At 44.2% G+C, this 16,336-nt stretch overlaps 1 protein-coding gene across 2 annotated transcripts in view; it reads right to left on the minus strand.

Annotated features, from left to right (window-relative positions):
- The window catches only part of LOC124116969, a 223,396-nt gene that overhangs the window by 130,476 nt on the left and 76,584 nt on the right, over positions 1–16,336 (minus strand). For both annotated transcript variants that reach the window (XM_046478630.2, XM_048401480.1), the window contains exon 19: positions 4,423–4,536. In XM_046478630.2, the coding sequence (XP_046334586.1) occupies positions 4,423–4,536 (114 nt within the window). The remainder of the gene's footprint in view (positions 1–4,422; positions 4,537–16,336) is intronic.

Below are 16,336 nucleotides of genomic sequence, written 5' to 3' on the forward strand. Positions count from 1 at the left end.
GTCATATCTTAGTCTTTGAAGGATACAATGTAAATTTGCTGACACCCTGGATGGCTTGAAATTGTCTAATGTCTGCTGGACATCAAAAAGCCAACAGGAGAAAGACAGACATTTTCAAAAATTCCTGCATGTCCCCAGATGTCAACAAAGCAATACTGTTTCGTCGGATGGTCGCCTCAACATTCCAAAGACACAACAGACAGCCAGAAAGCCAGGACAAAGAAAGAGCTTTAAAACTGCAGACATTCACTCTAAGAAAGTAGTATTTTCAAAAAATAAGTTCATGTACTGTAGGAAGATATAGATATGATGAACATTGACTATTAATTATCTTATATATTGTAAATAAGTAATGATTACTTTAACTTAGGGTGAGAATTGGTCTTCAGCAACCCATGTTGCCATAAGAGGCGACTATGCTTGTGGTAAGAGGTGATTATGCTTGTGGTAAGAGGCAACTAATGGAATCGAGTGGTCAGGCTCGCTGACTTGCTTGATGTATTTCATCGTATCTCAATTGTGTAGATTGATGCTCATGATGTCACTCACTAGATTGTCTGGTCCAGACTCGACTATTTACAGTCCGCTGTCATGTAGCTGGAATTTTGCTGAGTGTGCCGTTAAACAATAAACAAAACATTTTTAACAAACTTGTCTGTAATAACCATTAGGTCTGTTTCGTTGGATTAAAAAAACACATCATGGCCTATTAAATTTTTCTTTCTTTTCTTGTTACTTGCTCTTATTATTATTTTGTATTGTTTTGCTGTGTGTTCTATTAATTTGTATGCCAAATACAATCTTACCAACCTGAGAAAGACATGTTTTATTGATCGACTGCACTTTCTTACACACCTGTGGCTGAGAAACCCATTTGAGATAACTGGTATCAAACATATGTGTGAGATCGAATTCCAGGCCTGTGATTGGCTAATCCATGGTGATGACCTGAGGTCAGATGATGACGGACTACTTTCCTGAGTGTAAGTCATTCATAAGTTGCTCGTGCTTCAGTCGAATGTTCACCTACGTCTGTATTGAACAACAGGACTGTGTAATTAATAATAAAAATAATAATAAACAAACTCGTCCTCGTCTGCGAGTTTGTTTGTTATTATTATCTGTTACATTATCTGTTGTTATGTCAACGTTATCATTTTTTAGAGTGAATTGTCCCTCCTCTTCAACACTCACTTCCAAGTCGAATAAAATTCAAAATACATCACACAAACTAATACACATCACAGTTTTGTATTCCCCCTTCTGTTTATCATTTACTGTCATTTTAGGCAAAGCAAATTTACAAATGAAGTGGCTTCTGAAAATTAGGTAGATCTACATCGTAAAGCTCGCCAAATCACAGTTCACGGCGTTATTTTCCAGAGGGTATACTGTGTGTTTAGAAATCTAAATATCAGATATTTACTCGAAAAATTAAAGTAGAAAAATAGCATATTAGTGATGACGGGTATCAAATCAGTAATGATAATTTTGAATCGTCGCTGATAGCCTAGAATCTTTAAGAATGTTTTGGAAAATACGCATACACGAATGCCGAAGTGTACGTTCCGCCATATTGAATTGTGTTTACAAAATGCCGGGTTATGAGACGCCTATTTGATCAGGTATATTTCAAACTCAGCTGCTTTCATGCATCCCTGAATTCCTCATACATTTTACAAACAAATGACAAGTGGTCTTTGTCATCAATGCAAATTATCTAGATGAAATCATGCGAAATAAATTAGGTGTGCAAACAAATACTGTGCTCGGAAAACTGTACTTGCTGAAATGTAAACAAGCAAAATTCCGATTTTACACTGTGTAGCATTTTTGGAGGTACTTTCGTCTAATTGTTGCATAGATTGGCTCGATCACGCGTTTGAGAATATTCATGGGAAGAGTATCGTTGCACTAATTATGGAATTTCAAATATATACATAACAATGATGTGGTGAATTCTGTCCTGTGTGACGCCATGACTGACGCTAAAGAGGAAGAGGCTACAGAAATATCTTAATATTATTACAGCAATATCTTACAGTTATTATACTTACCATTATTGCCCCAGTGCTTTAATTTCTTTTTGTAGCTTTTGGCTTTTCCTTGACAACATGTGGGAGAGAGTTAGTGGAGTTAAGGTTCATAGCATCGCGTGGTTCCCGGTGACCCTGATACTGTAAGCTAAAACCGTGACAGAAACCTAGTTTTAGTAACAAGGCCGCTGCTGGATTTATTAACTCGGAACGTTGTAGACATTGTTCTAACCGTGAAATATTAATTGGGGTTGGTGCCTTACAATGTGTTTTTGATGGGAAGTTTTGCCGGTCGCTTTGGTGCTGGTGCTTGCATCCACGAAAACAAGATGTAGCTCCGTGGCCGCCGATGTTGCATGACAGGCATTTGTGCGCGTACCGTCATGACTGCCCCATCGCATCCTTCGCGACTGAAGTTCCTACAAATTTCGGCTGGTGTTGACAGGCGCTGTACCTGGTTAGAAAACCTTAAGGGTGTTATGTTGTGCTGCCTCTGGTTGGGTAGCATCAGCTGCAGCCATAGCTGCCCATCGATTGTACCCCATGACCGGGAAGGGTCCCTCTTGATTTTATGGGGAAACTGTATGTCATATTGTGCCCAACAGTCATCCCAAAAGCGTGCAGCAGCAGCACCACGGATCCTCTCGACATAGGTGAGCAGCTCCTGCAATTTGTTGATGGTTGAGTTTCGCTCTATGACGATGCTGATGAATGTCAGAAAGGCTGATGTCCAAGACCTGATATTAAGAGGCTTGGATGGCTGTTGCCTGGGTTTGAAGGTTACCTGGCCTGATGAATCCAGTTCGATGATAAAGTTTGATCCCTCCTGTGTTGGCTGTCTATCTAGCGGTAACAACGTTAAGTCCCATCATGTCAATGAAGTCTCCCCGGTGTATTTTTTCCCTAATTGCCTGTTTTACGTGAAACCCAATGTTTTCGGCGTTGAAATTTAGCTGTTGATTACTGGCTAACTGGGTTGAGGCGTTGATAGTTGGCTGATAAGCAGTTTGAGAAGCTATGATGGTTCCATGAGCCTGCGGCAACGTGGCCAGGTTTTCGTGCCCTTGACTAATGGATTGTGCATTTATGCTTGGTTGATTGGCATTTTGATAAGCTGGGTTGAATTGTGTGAGGGGGTTGGCGATAGGTATTTGGTTAACCTGTGAGAGAAGCATTTCAGGCATTATGTTGACATGGTGAACGTTTTCATTAAACGGGTACATACCTTGATTGTTTTCAGCCACGGCAATGGGGGTGACAAATGAAGGCAAAGGTGAGCCGGATCCCTGAAGTTCCCGTGCCACCGTGACGGCTGTGGGGTGACTTTGTGGTACTGTTGTTGAGGGAAAAGCTGTTGTTGGGCAGGGTTGGCACCACTCCTGCGAAACTCTCCGGGCGCTGCTGTCAGGAGAGTAGTTGTTGTTGGGCGAGGAGCCGCGGTCGAGGGGATGGCAACAAACCCGCGAAACTCCCCCACCCTCCGCCTAGCCGCCTTGGCCCGGCCTTTGACGAGCGTATGATTGAGAGCTGCTCTACGCTTGGGAGGCATGGTAGTCGCGGTAGTTGAGTTTAAGAAAGAATTTGAAACGGCGGGGCGAACAGTTATAGATTAGAAGTGAATGTACGGAAGTGACGTAATTGCCGGTTGCTGATAAACACGGAAGTAAATGGGGGATTACATGTGCGAGGTGAATTTTGTCTGTTAAAAGTAGGCTTACTTATAGAGGGAATAAATGGTGGAATGTAAGATAAATGCTGCCTATAAACCCATCTAGCGAATTACTGCTAAATGTTATTAAGTGAATGACAACAAGGACACAGGAGTAGGGATATACCATGAAACATGGATGACAAGAAGGGAGACGTATTGTATGCAATTTGCCGGAAAATAAGGATCCTTGCTGTTTTCAGTAATTGAACTGAACTTTATTGTTGAAAAAATAATATGTACGCATATAAACAACATAACTGTACATACACACATACATGTACATATGTCAGACAAATTTGCAAGGTGAAAGGTTATAGTAAACATCATCCAATGAAATGCAAGGATTTAAGGGGATTTCCCCCTTGCTAATTAGACTACTGAGAGTTGGAGTGTTGTTTCCCTTTAAACCTGATCAGTAATTGAACTGCAAATGTCTACACATGTAGATGTTCCAACTAATTCCAACATATCTGTCATGTGGCAAGATTGTCATGGTTCACTTCAAAATATCCACTTCAGTATTTTGTTATGAGTATTCTGGCTAGAACCTATCCACTCCAGTATTTTGTTGTGAGTATTCTGGCTAGAGCCTTCAATTTTTGTCAAAGGTCTTTCTTTCCTGCTACCCAGTTTTGCATCTGACAGTGAGAAATAGAAGAAAAGTGTATGCAATACCTGCTTTGATTGAAGAAAGTGTATTGTGAAATTTTTCTCTGTCAAGTCCCATCAAGCCAGATATCCCCTCACTCAGGGTGAAAGTGAGTAGTTTGTCCAGTTCTGCCACTTCACCTGCACAAACAGGTAAATTCAAATGCAGGCAACATAAATATTCATCAACCATATTTGATGGACAATTCTCAAGGATAGAATTACTTTGATTCTAGTCCTGGTGCTCTAAACAAACCTACACATCAAGGTAGTAAACACACTTGTAAACTTTCAATTATCAGCAACTGAGATATGACTTCTAGCAAGCAATTGTATCAACCACATGAAGGCTGACATTAAGGGTTTTGGACCAGGTGATAGAAAAAGCAGAGAAATATGAACAGACTGAAAATCTTCACTTCAACAATGTCTAAGGTTAAATACATGCAAGGCAGCCTATCACTTGACACTTGTTAATGACATCTCATGTTTGATACACATTTGATTTACATAATGCAAATTCAATACTTGAGAATCTTCAAATCTTCAAACTACATACCAAACAAACATACATAAACGTCTGGGTGACAACTATACAACTCAGATATAATCTTGCAACTATCCACAGGACAACTACCACAAGTTCCTGCTGCCAATGGCAATCGAGTTTGATCAATGAAAACATTGGTACCATTTCCTTGGACAATGGTAGTAATGGTGACACATCTTTACATATTGCTTACTTCACCAGTTGAAAAATTTAGAGAAGGCATACCAGGAATTAACATAGCTTCAGACGAAAAGACTGTTGCCATTCACAATATTTATGAGTTACATTTGAATGATTAGTCACATTTTTCAATGAAACGAATCTGGAAGCAAGAGTATCGTAGCCTATTCTAAACTCTTAATCCAACTTGCTGTCTGGCCACCTAAGATAGTTCAAAATTCGTAATTCTCAAATGGTGGCTATTTTTGCAGGAGGATAAGTTTGTGAAAAACCTGATCTAAAGGCAAATATCATCTAAAATATAATTGTTTGTGATCTGAAATTTGTATATTATTAAGGAGATAGGGAAGTGTTTCATATCCATTTAGTTTGTGTTTTGTTGTCATTCAAGACCCCCTTTGATATGTTGATTTTTTGGACGGTGTTGTTTTGATGTTCAGGCCCCGTCAAGTGATAAAAATTTGCATGCGTTTTGAAACTTTACTCTTGATTGTTTTTTTTCTTGATTTCTGGCAGTATTTAAGTGACAATTTTTTGGGGAAATTTTAGTATAAATTGTACATTTATATACTTATCCTATCTCACATTTCTGCCTTCTTCTTCAATCCTATGTGGGAACGTGCTTGAATTATGTTTCCAGCTTCTGAAATAAAGATAGCTCCCCAAGCCCCCCCTGCATCTCCATGGTTACGTCCAAAAGCTAGGTCAATTACGTGCCTCTCGTGCACTGTGTGCCTGCTTGAACTGACCACAGGTACATCTCTACCAAATCATTGTCTTTCGCAGAGCTATAAGGCTAGAGTAAATGAAATGCAGGTGTGGTCAGGTGGGCCTATCATGTATGAGATAGGATAACGAGCGGCTTGGTTGGCTAATTTGTAGGAAGGGATGAGCGATTGTAGCTCCGTAACCATAGAAACGTTCACACTGGAAGTGGTGGCAATGAAGGAGTTAATATCCTCGAGGTAGGTTGCCAACCTGGATCCCCGAGGTTTCTGAGTCGAACGCAGGTGATGTAAATATTTGGTGTTCTGTTTTGGCAAGGCGAAGGTAGGAGTGGAAATATCATTTTTGGTCAAAAAGGCACCTGGTGGAAGAATGAAGGGCAGAAGTGATGGTCTTCACTACCCACTGGGAGTAGCCTTTTGCGACGAGGGACTTCTGCAGATGCGCCAAATGCAAAGATGGAGCGTTGTCAGGAACTGATGGAGGTACTGAGAGTGAGGTTGAAGGAAGAGGTCGTCGTGGAGCGGAAGACGATGAAATCGTTCGTCAGCAAACCTTAGCAAGGTGGGGAACCTGGCATTGGCCAATAGTGCGCGACCAAAATCAGAGACAGGTGATTGGTGGCTGCTACCTTATGCAGGACTCAGGGGAGGAGCCCTGTCAGGAGGCGTAGGCATTGAGACCTTCCCACGAGATCGCCAAAGCGTTGTTCTCTCAAGGGTCGGTGATGGGAGATACAAATCGGGATAGTTGAGCGTTGAAGGGGGTGGCGAAAAGGTCTACTTCCGGGGCTCAATAAAGTTGGCAAATCCATTGGAACGATTGTTTATTGGCTATCCTTTTTCTCTTGATCCTCAAATTGTCTTTGTTGGAGATGTAAAAGTGCCACAGTGACCTGAAGGCTAGAGTCTCTCTGCACATCCTATGCAACCTGTTGTATCGCATCAGCAAACAAGGAGCGGGAAGACCAGGGTTGCTGATACAGTTTGGCCTTGAACTTTTTTGTCCCAGGAAGAGTGTTGCAGTACACCATGCCATGAGTGCTTGTATCTTCAAGAACGAAGCGGGGCACATGGAGACGAAAGGACGCGAGAACCGTATCCAGATTAGAGTTAACGTCCAGAAAGACTCGTCTGGGTGGGAGCATGATATTGGACGAGCTAGCCAATGGAACTGCAAATCCTGTGAACCGATCTGCAGCTGAAATCGTCCGCTGTAACTGCAATTTATCAGCGATCCAATGCAGGACCAATTCAGGGTCCGAGGGTCCAAAACTCCCAGTGACGAGGGATTGTCAAGAACGCATGGCAAGTATGGACTGTCAGTTGGTTGTGCCTAGAGACTGGAATCGCCCAAAGTAGAGGCCGAACCACCCGATCCAAGAGGGATCAAGCGGGAGGCTACCAAAACCTGAACCGGATTGGTAGGTTGAGGAGTCGATGAAGGAGTCGATGAAGGAGTCGATGAAGGTGTCGATGAAGGAGTCGATGAAGGATCCGAATGGTGAAGGATGACACTGGATATCGCTTTCACAAGATATTCGAACAATGGTTCCAAAATCTGTTGTTGATCCCAACTTGGGGGTAGGATAACTGGAGAAGGGTCCGGAGGAGCCCACCTCGAGGGATTATGAATCGGCAATCTGTGCGCCCAATGAGAAGGGATCCAGGAATAACTTTGACAATCGCGTTCTCTATACGATGACAAACGCCGATCCTAAGAACTGTGAGGCAGGTAGGCGTAGCCATCGAGCGGTAGTCAGGAAACCATGAGTAACGGTATCCGGGATGCATGTAATAAGAGTCATGGTAGATCGTCTAGGCATCCCATCAATGGTGACGAGCCGCCTAGGCATCAACCACCATGAGGAAAACCGCTATGGTGATACTCCACGACGCATGGCCGATCTCTGTCGTAGAGAGAACTGTCCCACGGGTGGTCAATTGAAGACGAACGGGAGTGGGAATGATGACGATCATGGTGCGGGCATTCAATATCAGCTGTGGAGCGAGAATGGTGATCCGATCGAGAGTGCCGATTCTAGAAGCTAGATCTACTATCCTGGGAGCAAGAATGCCGATCCTTGGAACGAGATTGCCGATCGTGGGAATGGGAGTGCCAATCTGTCATCTTGGAGGGTGAATGTCACACCGAAGTGTGACGATCTAAAGCGACCCACAAGGTAGTAATACCTCTAGCAGCTGGGGGAGTAGAGCAAGCCGAATCTAAGAGCAGGATTTTAAATGGACTGGAGCAATCGGTCACTGGTATAACGAGAGCGGGACCAGGGTTGGTCAAACAGACCGAGCCATATCGACCTGCATATTTTCTTGTGGAGTGGTAGACAGGTTGTGAGTCGATAAATCGTCTGTAAGGAAGCTGTCTTAGAGGGTCTCGTCAGTGACAGAAATTACAGGCTAGTCAGAATTGTCTTTAGGGCAGGAGATGGTTTTAGCCTTGGAATCCCCCCGCTTTGAAATGGTGATCGGCAATTCGACAACAACAACGTGGCAGGTAAACTTTAAACGCCAAATTAGTTAGGGAATGACATTCCGCACATCTGGAACCCAGGGTGCACTGTCCCAGATGGTCGCAACATAAGCAGTGAGGATCTGACGTGGAAAAGGAGCATCTTCTTGTTTACTAGCAGGACATTGTCCTTTTCCCCCATATTTATAGGCAGTAGGATACTTGACAACTTGGCAAAGGACAAACAATATTCTCTGATATTACAAACATGTCCCCACACGGTGGCGATCGGAAAGAGAATGATTTGGTAGAGGTGTAAAATGTGGTCAGTTCAAGCAGGCACGCCGTGCATGAGAGGCAGGTAATTGACCTAGCTTTTGGACATTACCATGGATATTCAGGGGGGCTTGGGTGGCTATCTTTATTTCAGAAGCTGGAAACATGATTCAAGCATGTTCCCACATAGGATGTGTGGGGTGGGATAAGTTCAAAAACTAGTAAAATCCTAGATATTTTTGATATTTGTATACTTATCCTGCATTACTCCCGAATGTATATTACTGCTTGTTCTTAACAGAGAAAAGAGCTGTGTGAAGGTCTTTGCTTGAAGAAGTTGTTCCAACTAGCTGAGAGGCCAACCCTATCAGGCAGCTCCCACAATACTCTGAAGTCCGAAACATTGGAAGGCATCATGGGGAGGTAGCTCTGAGATGGGTTAGTCCCTTTAGATGCAGTAATGCAGGATAAGTATACAAATATAAAAAATATCTAGGATTTTACGAGATTTTTTACTTATCCTGCATTACTCCTTAATGCATCTTTATCCGACAGAACCGGTGGAGGGTATACCTTCAGATGTGGACTTTCTCTGTTCCCTAGAAAAACCTCGGCTGTGTGGTCAGCTTCAGGTGACCACTCCATGTATGGGAAACTTCAATGGTCGGCATCTATGACCATTACATGGAAGGGAAGAGTTAGGTATGCGTTGTGTCCTAGTACTACACAGCTATCAACGATAACCCTCAGGTAAGGTCTTTGACTGGAGTACTGACCCGTATGCTAGTGGGGCAAGAACCTTCTAGTCCAGGGCATACGCCAGGGGAGGTCAAAAGGTCAGCTCTGGACTGGAGGCAAGATCAGTGACATGTAGTAGTGGTGACCTGCTGGGCCACTACTAACGGACCAAAGCTGTGCGTGCCTTGCACATACTCCAATGCAACGTCTCACAGGTAGTGACTGGCGAAGACTGTGTTAGATCACCAGAAACACCCCTTCATGATGGCACATAGAGAGCAGTTGCTGTGTAGCGCCATGGTTGAGGTGACCACCTGGATCTCTTGCGGGTTTTTGAAGCGCGGAGGGTCCAATCCCACGGCCTTGTAGGTCTGGAGAATGATGGCTCGTAGCCAAAGGGCGATCATGTTGTGGCTGACTTCTGCCCGCGAGGTCGCAGATAATGGTATGAAGAGGCATTGTCTTTGTCTACGGCGTTCCTTGGATTGTCAGATGTAGCAACAGAGCACTCTAATCGGACATAGACGGAGCTCTTGTTCGTCTTCCGCGCCCACTATCGATGATAGGAGGGATGAGGATGAGGAACGATCTATCAGGCTGTCCTGGGAGCTGATTCTTTGCAATGAAGTCCCAGCACAGACCCAGATGCATGGCTCCAAGAACTCAATGCTCATGCGCGCGACATCCAAGGCGTGTAGCTAATTGACACTGGCTGCTGTAGCGAGCACCAGTAGGAGGACAGTCTTTTTCGTCAGATTGTAGAATGGTCGTTTCAAGCGGCTTGAAAGGTGCGTCTCTCAGCGAGGTGAGAATGACATTCAAGTCCCAAGCTGGTGGATGGAATTTCGCCTTTTGGTCTTCCAGCCTGAATGAGCGGAGCAGAGCCTGGAGTTCCGGGATTTTCGTCATGTGCCGATCTTCCGGAACTGCCAGGACTGAGTTCAGCGCCACAAGGTAGGTCGTGATGGTACTACCCTTGAGCTTACGCTTGTAGCGAATATAGAGCATGAACTCGGCCAGGAATTGAGGCGATGCAGACGTGGGGTCTAGTTGTTTGCCCCTGCAAAAGCTCTCGAAGGATTGCCACTTGTCGGCATAGAGGCTCCTGGTAGTCGGGCAATGCGACATTATGATGGCCCTAGCTGCTCTGGTCCTGGGTGTGGCTGTGTGCTGTGAGGGTGGATCAGCAGGTTTGGCCAATCTGGGAGTGGCAGTAGGTTGGCGTCAGATAGCTCTCTGAGGTCGACGAAACAAGCCCTTGCTGGCCACCAGGGCGCAACTGTGTGCTGTGAGGGTGGATCAGCAGGTTTGGCCAATCTGGGAGTGGCAGTAGGTTGGCGTCAGATAGCTCTCTGAGGTCGATGAAACAAGCCCTTGCTGGCCACCAGGGCGCAACCAAAGTCAGATCGAGTTTCTGTGTTGATCTGACGACTTTGGGAAGGAGTACAGTTGGCGGAAAAGCGTACGCTCTTAATCCTTCCCTGGGGACGCTGAAAGCAACGACTGCCCTAGCCAGGGGATCCAGGTCTGACCCAATATGTAGCCAGGATCTGGTAGTTCTGGCTGGTGGCGAATAGGTCTATGTTGGGGAGACAGTGGTCTCGACAAGCAAGAGCAAAAGTGTCTGGGTGAAGCTTCCACTCTGTGAGAGGGACTGTGTCTGGCCGAGATAGAGCATTCGCCCAGAATGTGTTGAACCTGGAACTGAATCCCCAGATGATCCACCAGGTGAAACAATCAGAACATCTGTTGAATGAGCGAGGTCGAGTAAGTCGTTCCCTGGTTCCGTATTCACCATATGATAAGGCGCAGAGACGTCGTTAGCCCTGTCAAGGAGACGCCGCCTCACACATTCGATTCCACCGTTCACCACGGGAGATGCTGCTTGAGATGATCCGGGAGGACGATGGATACTGAGGATCCTGGAACCTGATGTAGGGAGGCAGGAACATCTGAACTGGGTGCAGTTGGAGCCTTCCTCTGTAGGTCAAGTCCTCGCTTATGTAAGGAGGCTATCGGCTTGGTAAGCCGTGTGAATAGCCACGGGGGCCGAAGAAATTCCAAATGGGAGGACCGCCCATTGATAATGGACTCCCATGAAGATGAAGCGGAGGAATTTCCGGTCGTCGGGATGTATAGGTATGCGTCTTTGATATCCGGGATCGCAGTAGCCTGAGCGTGGTCATCCATTGTTGAAAGTGGTGAGGTTGTGGATCATCCTGTGTTTGTCAGAGTCCGTCTTGGGGACCAGGAAGACAGCTGAATAGAAGCTTGGTGTTATGGCTGGGGTGTGTATGACTTCTATAGCTTTCTTGTCTTGTAGCGCTGTGATGTTCTGGCTCAGTAGCTGCTGTTGGGTAGGGGGTAGGTGTCCGCTATGGGGCACGACATGAGCGGCGGGTCGTCTATAAGCGCCAGCTTGTACCCGTGTCAGATGATGTTGGTGACATATGGGTGGTCCCCCAGGATCTCCCAATTCTGCCAGAATCGACCCAGTCTCCCACCTACTGGAGTGTCGACAACTTGGATGGCTGGGGATGGGAGATCCCAGTCGTGCCTATCTGGCGATTCACTTAAAGTGGTCGGCGTTACCTCCTTTGGGGTGGCCGCAGGGGGACTGGTATGCGGCCGAGGACTTTCCTTTTCCTATGCCTCTGCCCCGAGAGGTTGAGGTGGAGCCCCGCCCCGAGTCTGGTGGGTGTTGCGTCGTGGCTGGTATGAGCCAGACTGGGACGCCTTAGCAAAGGCTGGCTGTGACACGCTGGCCAGGGCCTTGAGAGCTGTCTCGTCTCAGGCGAAGGCTGAGACCCGGGACTGCGTCTTGGATATCTGTCCGTTAAAGTGGCTGTGAGCTCAATCAGAGCGGCACGCATATGAGAGCGCATATGCTCTACTTGTTGCTGGAGGTAGGATACGACTGTTGTTAGGTGGTCTATCCTATGGGGGTTATCCTCTGACAAGCCCTGAAGTATGGCTCTGGAGCACATAGGCGAGTTTACTGTCAGAAACTCGGATTGAGGTGGAGCGGTTAGACCCAGTCATGCAGTGCAGGTCCTTATCTAGGGTATGAGCACGTTCCGCGACTTAAAGAGAGTGGACTGGGTAGTCGTCTCTTCTATAGCGTGGGGCCCTGAAGGACGGAGTCAGTGAAAGCTTACTGTAGTCCTCATCCAGAGCTGAGATTATGTCTCTGATCAGTGGGTCAGAAAGGATCGAGGAAGGGTCCTCATGGATGGCTGTCTTGCTATCGACCTCTAGGCTGGGAGAGGGAGTGATTACCTCCAGTCTGTCTGCCAACCAGTCTGCAACCTGAGCTAGACCAAGGTGGGACTTGCTGTCCGTGGGGGTGTCGTCATAACAAGGGATGAAGGCGCCCTCCGAAGATTCAAACCGATAGCCACTGGAGCGTCTGCGAACCTGGGAGTGGCTCCTAGATCGATGATCCTGGCGATAAGATCGACTTTCATGCCGACGTGAAGACATACTTGGAGTAACGAGAGGTAGAGGGGACATAGAGCGTCTGTATAGTTGACCGACGAGGTGGTGGCAGAGGCGCAGGCGCCTGTTTAGGCGCTGTAGATAGACAAGCGCCGTCTTTAAATGTGCTAGGAGAGGCGTCTGCAGATGCGCCATGGGTGATGCTAGGAGAGGCATCTGTATAGGCACTGGGGCAACAGGCGTCGACGTCTGCATGGTCTGTAAGGAGAGAGGCGTTTATCATGGGCGTCTGTGCCGTAGGCGGGGGCGCCTGTGGGAGACCGAGCGTCTGTCCGATGGATTGTATAGGCGCCCTTTGGTTGGTGATCACCAAGTCAGACGTCATGATTGTGGCCGCCGCCGTAAAGATAGACGCTGTAGTGGTGGTGAGGGTGCTCTGGTAGAGACTGAGACCATGGGGTCCAACATCACGATAACAGTTGAGGTCAGGGGGTAGTCATCTGAGATGGCCGATCTGGTAGGTGAATACTAGGAGTGGTCAGATATCCTGTGCCGGTGTTATCTGGCCTGTTGTGTTCTATGTTTCTTAGACACACGGAGATACTGACTGAAAGCTGTGGGTGAAAGCTGTGTGTGAAAGCAGTAGACAGTCTCTACATCGGTGACTCTGGAGGCATTGAGATGTACAATTAAGGCACAGGGGGTGGGGATCCCACGCCGACATATTACGTCGGCACTTTGAGCAGGAGGGCATGATATCTGCAATGAAGCAGTGTAAAATCACAATGCATCCCCGCCTGATTATGTATGCTATAATTCGTTTATCTCACTGCGTGGGTTTATAAAACAATTATTACGACAAATGTAAGACAACATACAACGAAGACAAAATACTTGCAAGGATATGCCAATGGTGGGGCACCATGCAAAAAGAATATAGAACACAAGCCAGTTCATTAACTTGCTGGCCACATAAAATGTTCAAGATGGCTTCTTGAAACAACAAAACACCTGGCATTATGCATTTTTTTCTTTTGAGAAAACGTCAGTAAGTGTCTAATAAAGTTATGCACATGCTTATCAAACATAGAATAGACAAGATACAAACCGTAGGCACAACACAAAGACAATAAACATTAACTCTAAGAGCAAACACGTGAGGGTTTGAATAAGTTTATGCTACAGCTAGTGACAAGAGTAATGTGTCCTTTAGTCATGTGGGAGCTGCCTGATAGGGTTGGCCTCTCAGCTAGTTGGAACAACTTCTTCAAGCAAAGACCTTCACACAGGTCTTTTCTCTGTCAAGAACAAGCAGTAATATGCATTAAGGAGTAATGCAGGATAAGTGAAAACTTTATGTTTTAATAACTTTGGTGTTATAGATCACAGTTGTAAACAGAATAAGATTTTCATGCAAAACGAAGTGTTTTAAAAATGAACACTTGTTTTGCCGATGTTTGATGTTCGTTTGTCCAGAGACCATATAATAGAGGGACGGCCCTCTAGCCTATGCGCGAAACCATCAGTGCTACGGCTTGTACTGCGCAGCCTGTCCGGAAGCGAGCAGAAACGCGTTCACTGCAGTCATCGTTGTCGCCTTTTTATCCCATGCAAAAGATATATTTCACAATACAAAATTACACTCATGTATTTCTTAACATTGTTAACATTACAACTGAGATTTGTTGGTGCCCTAAAGCATGTCGTTGTCACTGTATTTGATGACTGTGATCACGCTTTGTCTTTGTCCGAGAGAACAAAATGGCGCACATGTAAAATCGGCAAAAGTGCAGATTTTGATTTTTAATAACGGCCTCTAATTCGCAATAAAAGTCCTTGGTTACCAAAGTGTATAAAAAGGAGATATGTTAAAAATTGGCTTAGTGCCATTAACAAATTTAGGGCGGATGCGAAATTTCAGTTTTGACTCCAGAAATGGGACTAAATCTGAATTTTCCTGACATAATTACACCACAACTCTTAATTTTCGCATGCTTTCAGCCAAATGTGTTCCTATTATCGGTCTTGAATTTAATAGTTTACATTCATCACGATTTCCCCTTTGGCTTGGTACCAAAGTTATTTAGGTACGATCGGTAGGTTTTTTTGTATGATTTTTGGCACAAGGCCATATTTTATGTCACATATTTTAAGTTAAATTACCATATAGCAGACGACATAACATGCATTTTGTCTGTGATTATCATCTGCATATATCTTTTGAAACATTCTACAAAGTGACTTATATTGTATGATATTAGAATTTTTTCTGTAAGACGCATATTTTTTTACCATTGCTTTCGCCATTTCTTCTTAAGTTTAATTTTGTTTCAGTTAGGCTTTTATCACATATCGCTCATATACTACATACATGTACTACAATACTACATATTTGTTATCTTCTGTCTGTATTAATCATGACTACATTTACTCAATTACGATGAAGGTACTACTTACTTTGTGTATTTACACAACAATGAAAACATCATACAAAAAATAAAAATCCGTTACATGAAATATTTGTATTATAAAATTATCATTTGCTTTGTAAATGCCAAGAAAGAAGAAGGATTATATCAGCAGTCGTCGGGAGAGAAGTTCCAGACAACAAGGTCGAAGGTGTCATTCAGTAAAATATATAGATGGTCTATTGTCCTTTTCTATGAAAAATACATTTACATATGTCAGAGTTTGTGATGTTTTGTTTTGTTTTAATAGTAATAGTTGCATGTCTCATTCCAGGTTAGAGTTTAAAGTTTGTTTTTCATTGATCAGATATAAATAGAAAACTATGACGAAACAATTTTGAAAACTACAAACGTTACTACAGTTTACGATATACTAGTACATATCTGGTACCATGCTCGTTGAAGCTATATTGTTATACCTGAAATACCTAATTATTTGTATGCTGAAATTTCAATCTAATCGGGTAATATTAAATAACGATTGTAAAATTACAATCGCCCTCTTTGCTTTGGAATTTAACAGTAGCCTCCCTTTGAAAAAACTTATCTCGCTCTGGCAAACCCCATTATGACTGCTAGCCCCAAACTGGCATTAACCAATAACATTTGATTCTTTCGAAGCTCATTGTCGGACACATCGAAAATTCATTTAACAACGCTCGTAGTTTAATGTGTATTTTTAATTCATTGGAACTATTAGCATTATAAAATAGTAGCGAATTTACATGAAATAAAAACATTAATATGGCGTCATTATTTTTCTGGCTAATAGTAAATCATTTACACCAGTCGGTGATCATGCATTTTTGCAAGTAAATCTAGTCTGGACTTATTATAAGATATGAAGTTATATCTGGAGATATACTTTGTGAACATCGGGAATATGGTGATATGTTACAAGTGTCTTCCCTGCTTCTGGATGAGTTTTATTTACACTTCCTGAGTTCCTGTGCAATTTACCGGATTGTAGTTTTCTGTGGCGTTCGTAGATTTGGTATATTTGTTTATTTATAACAATTGCAGCATAAAATGTGATATATACTTTTGATATCGGAACGGCTTTTTCTTCACACGCCCTCGAAAACTAACGCTTGTG

Source organism: Haliotis rufescens, unplaced genomic scaffold (assembly GCF_023055435.1).
Source record: "Haliotis rufescens isolate VD_foot unplaced genomic scaffold, xgHalRufe1.0.p SCAF_22, whole genome shotgun sequence".
Classification (NCBI taxonomy): Eukaryota; Metazoa; Mollusca; class Gastropoda; order Lepetellida; family Haliotidae; genus Haliotis; species Haliotis rufescens.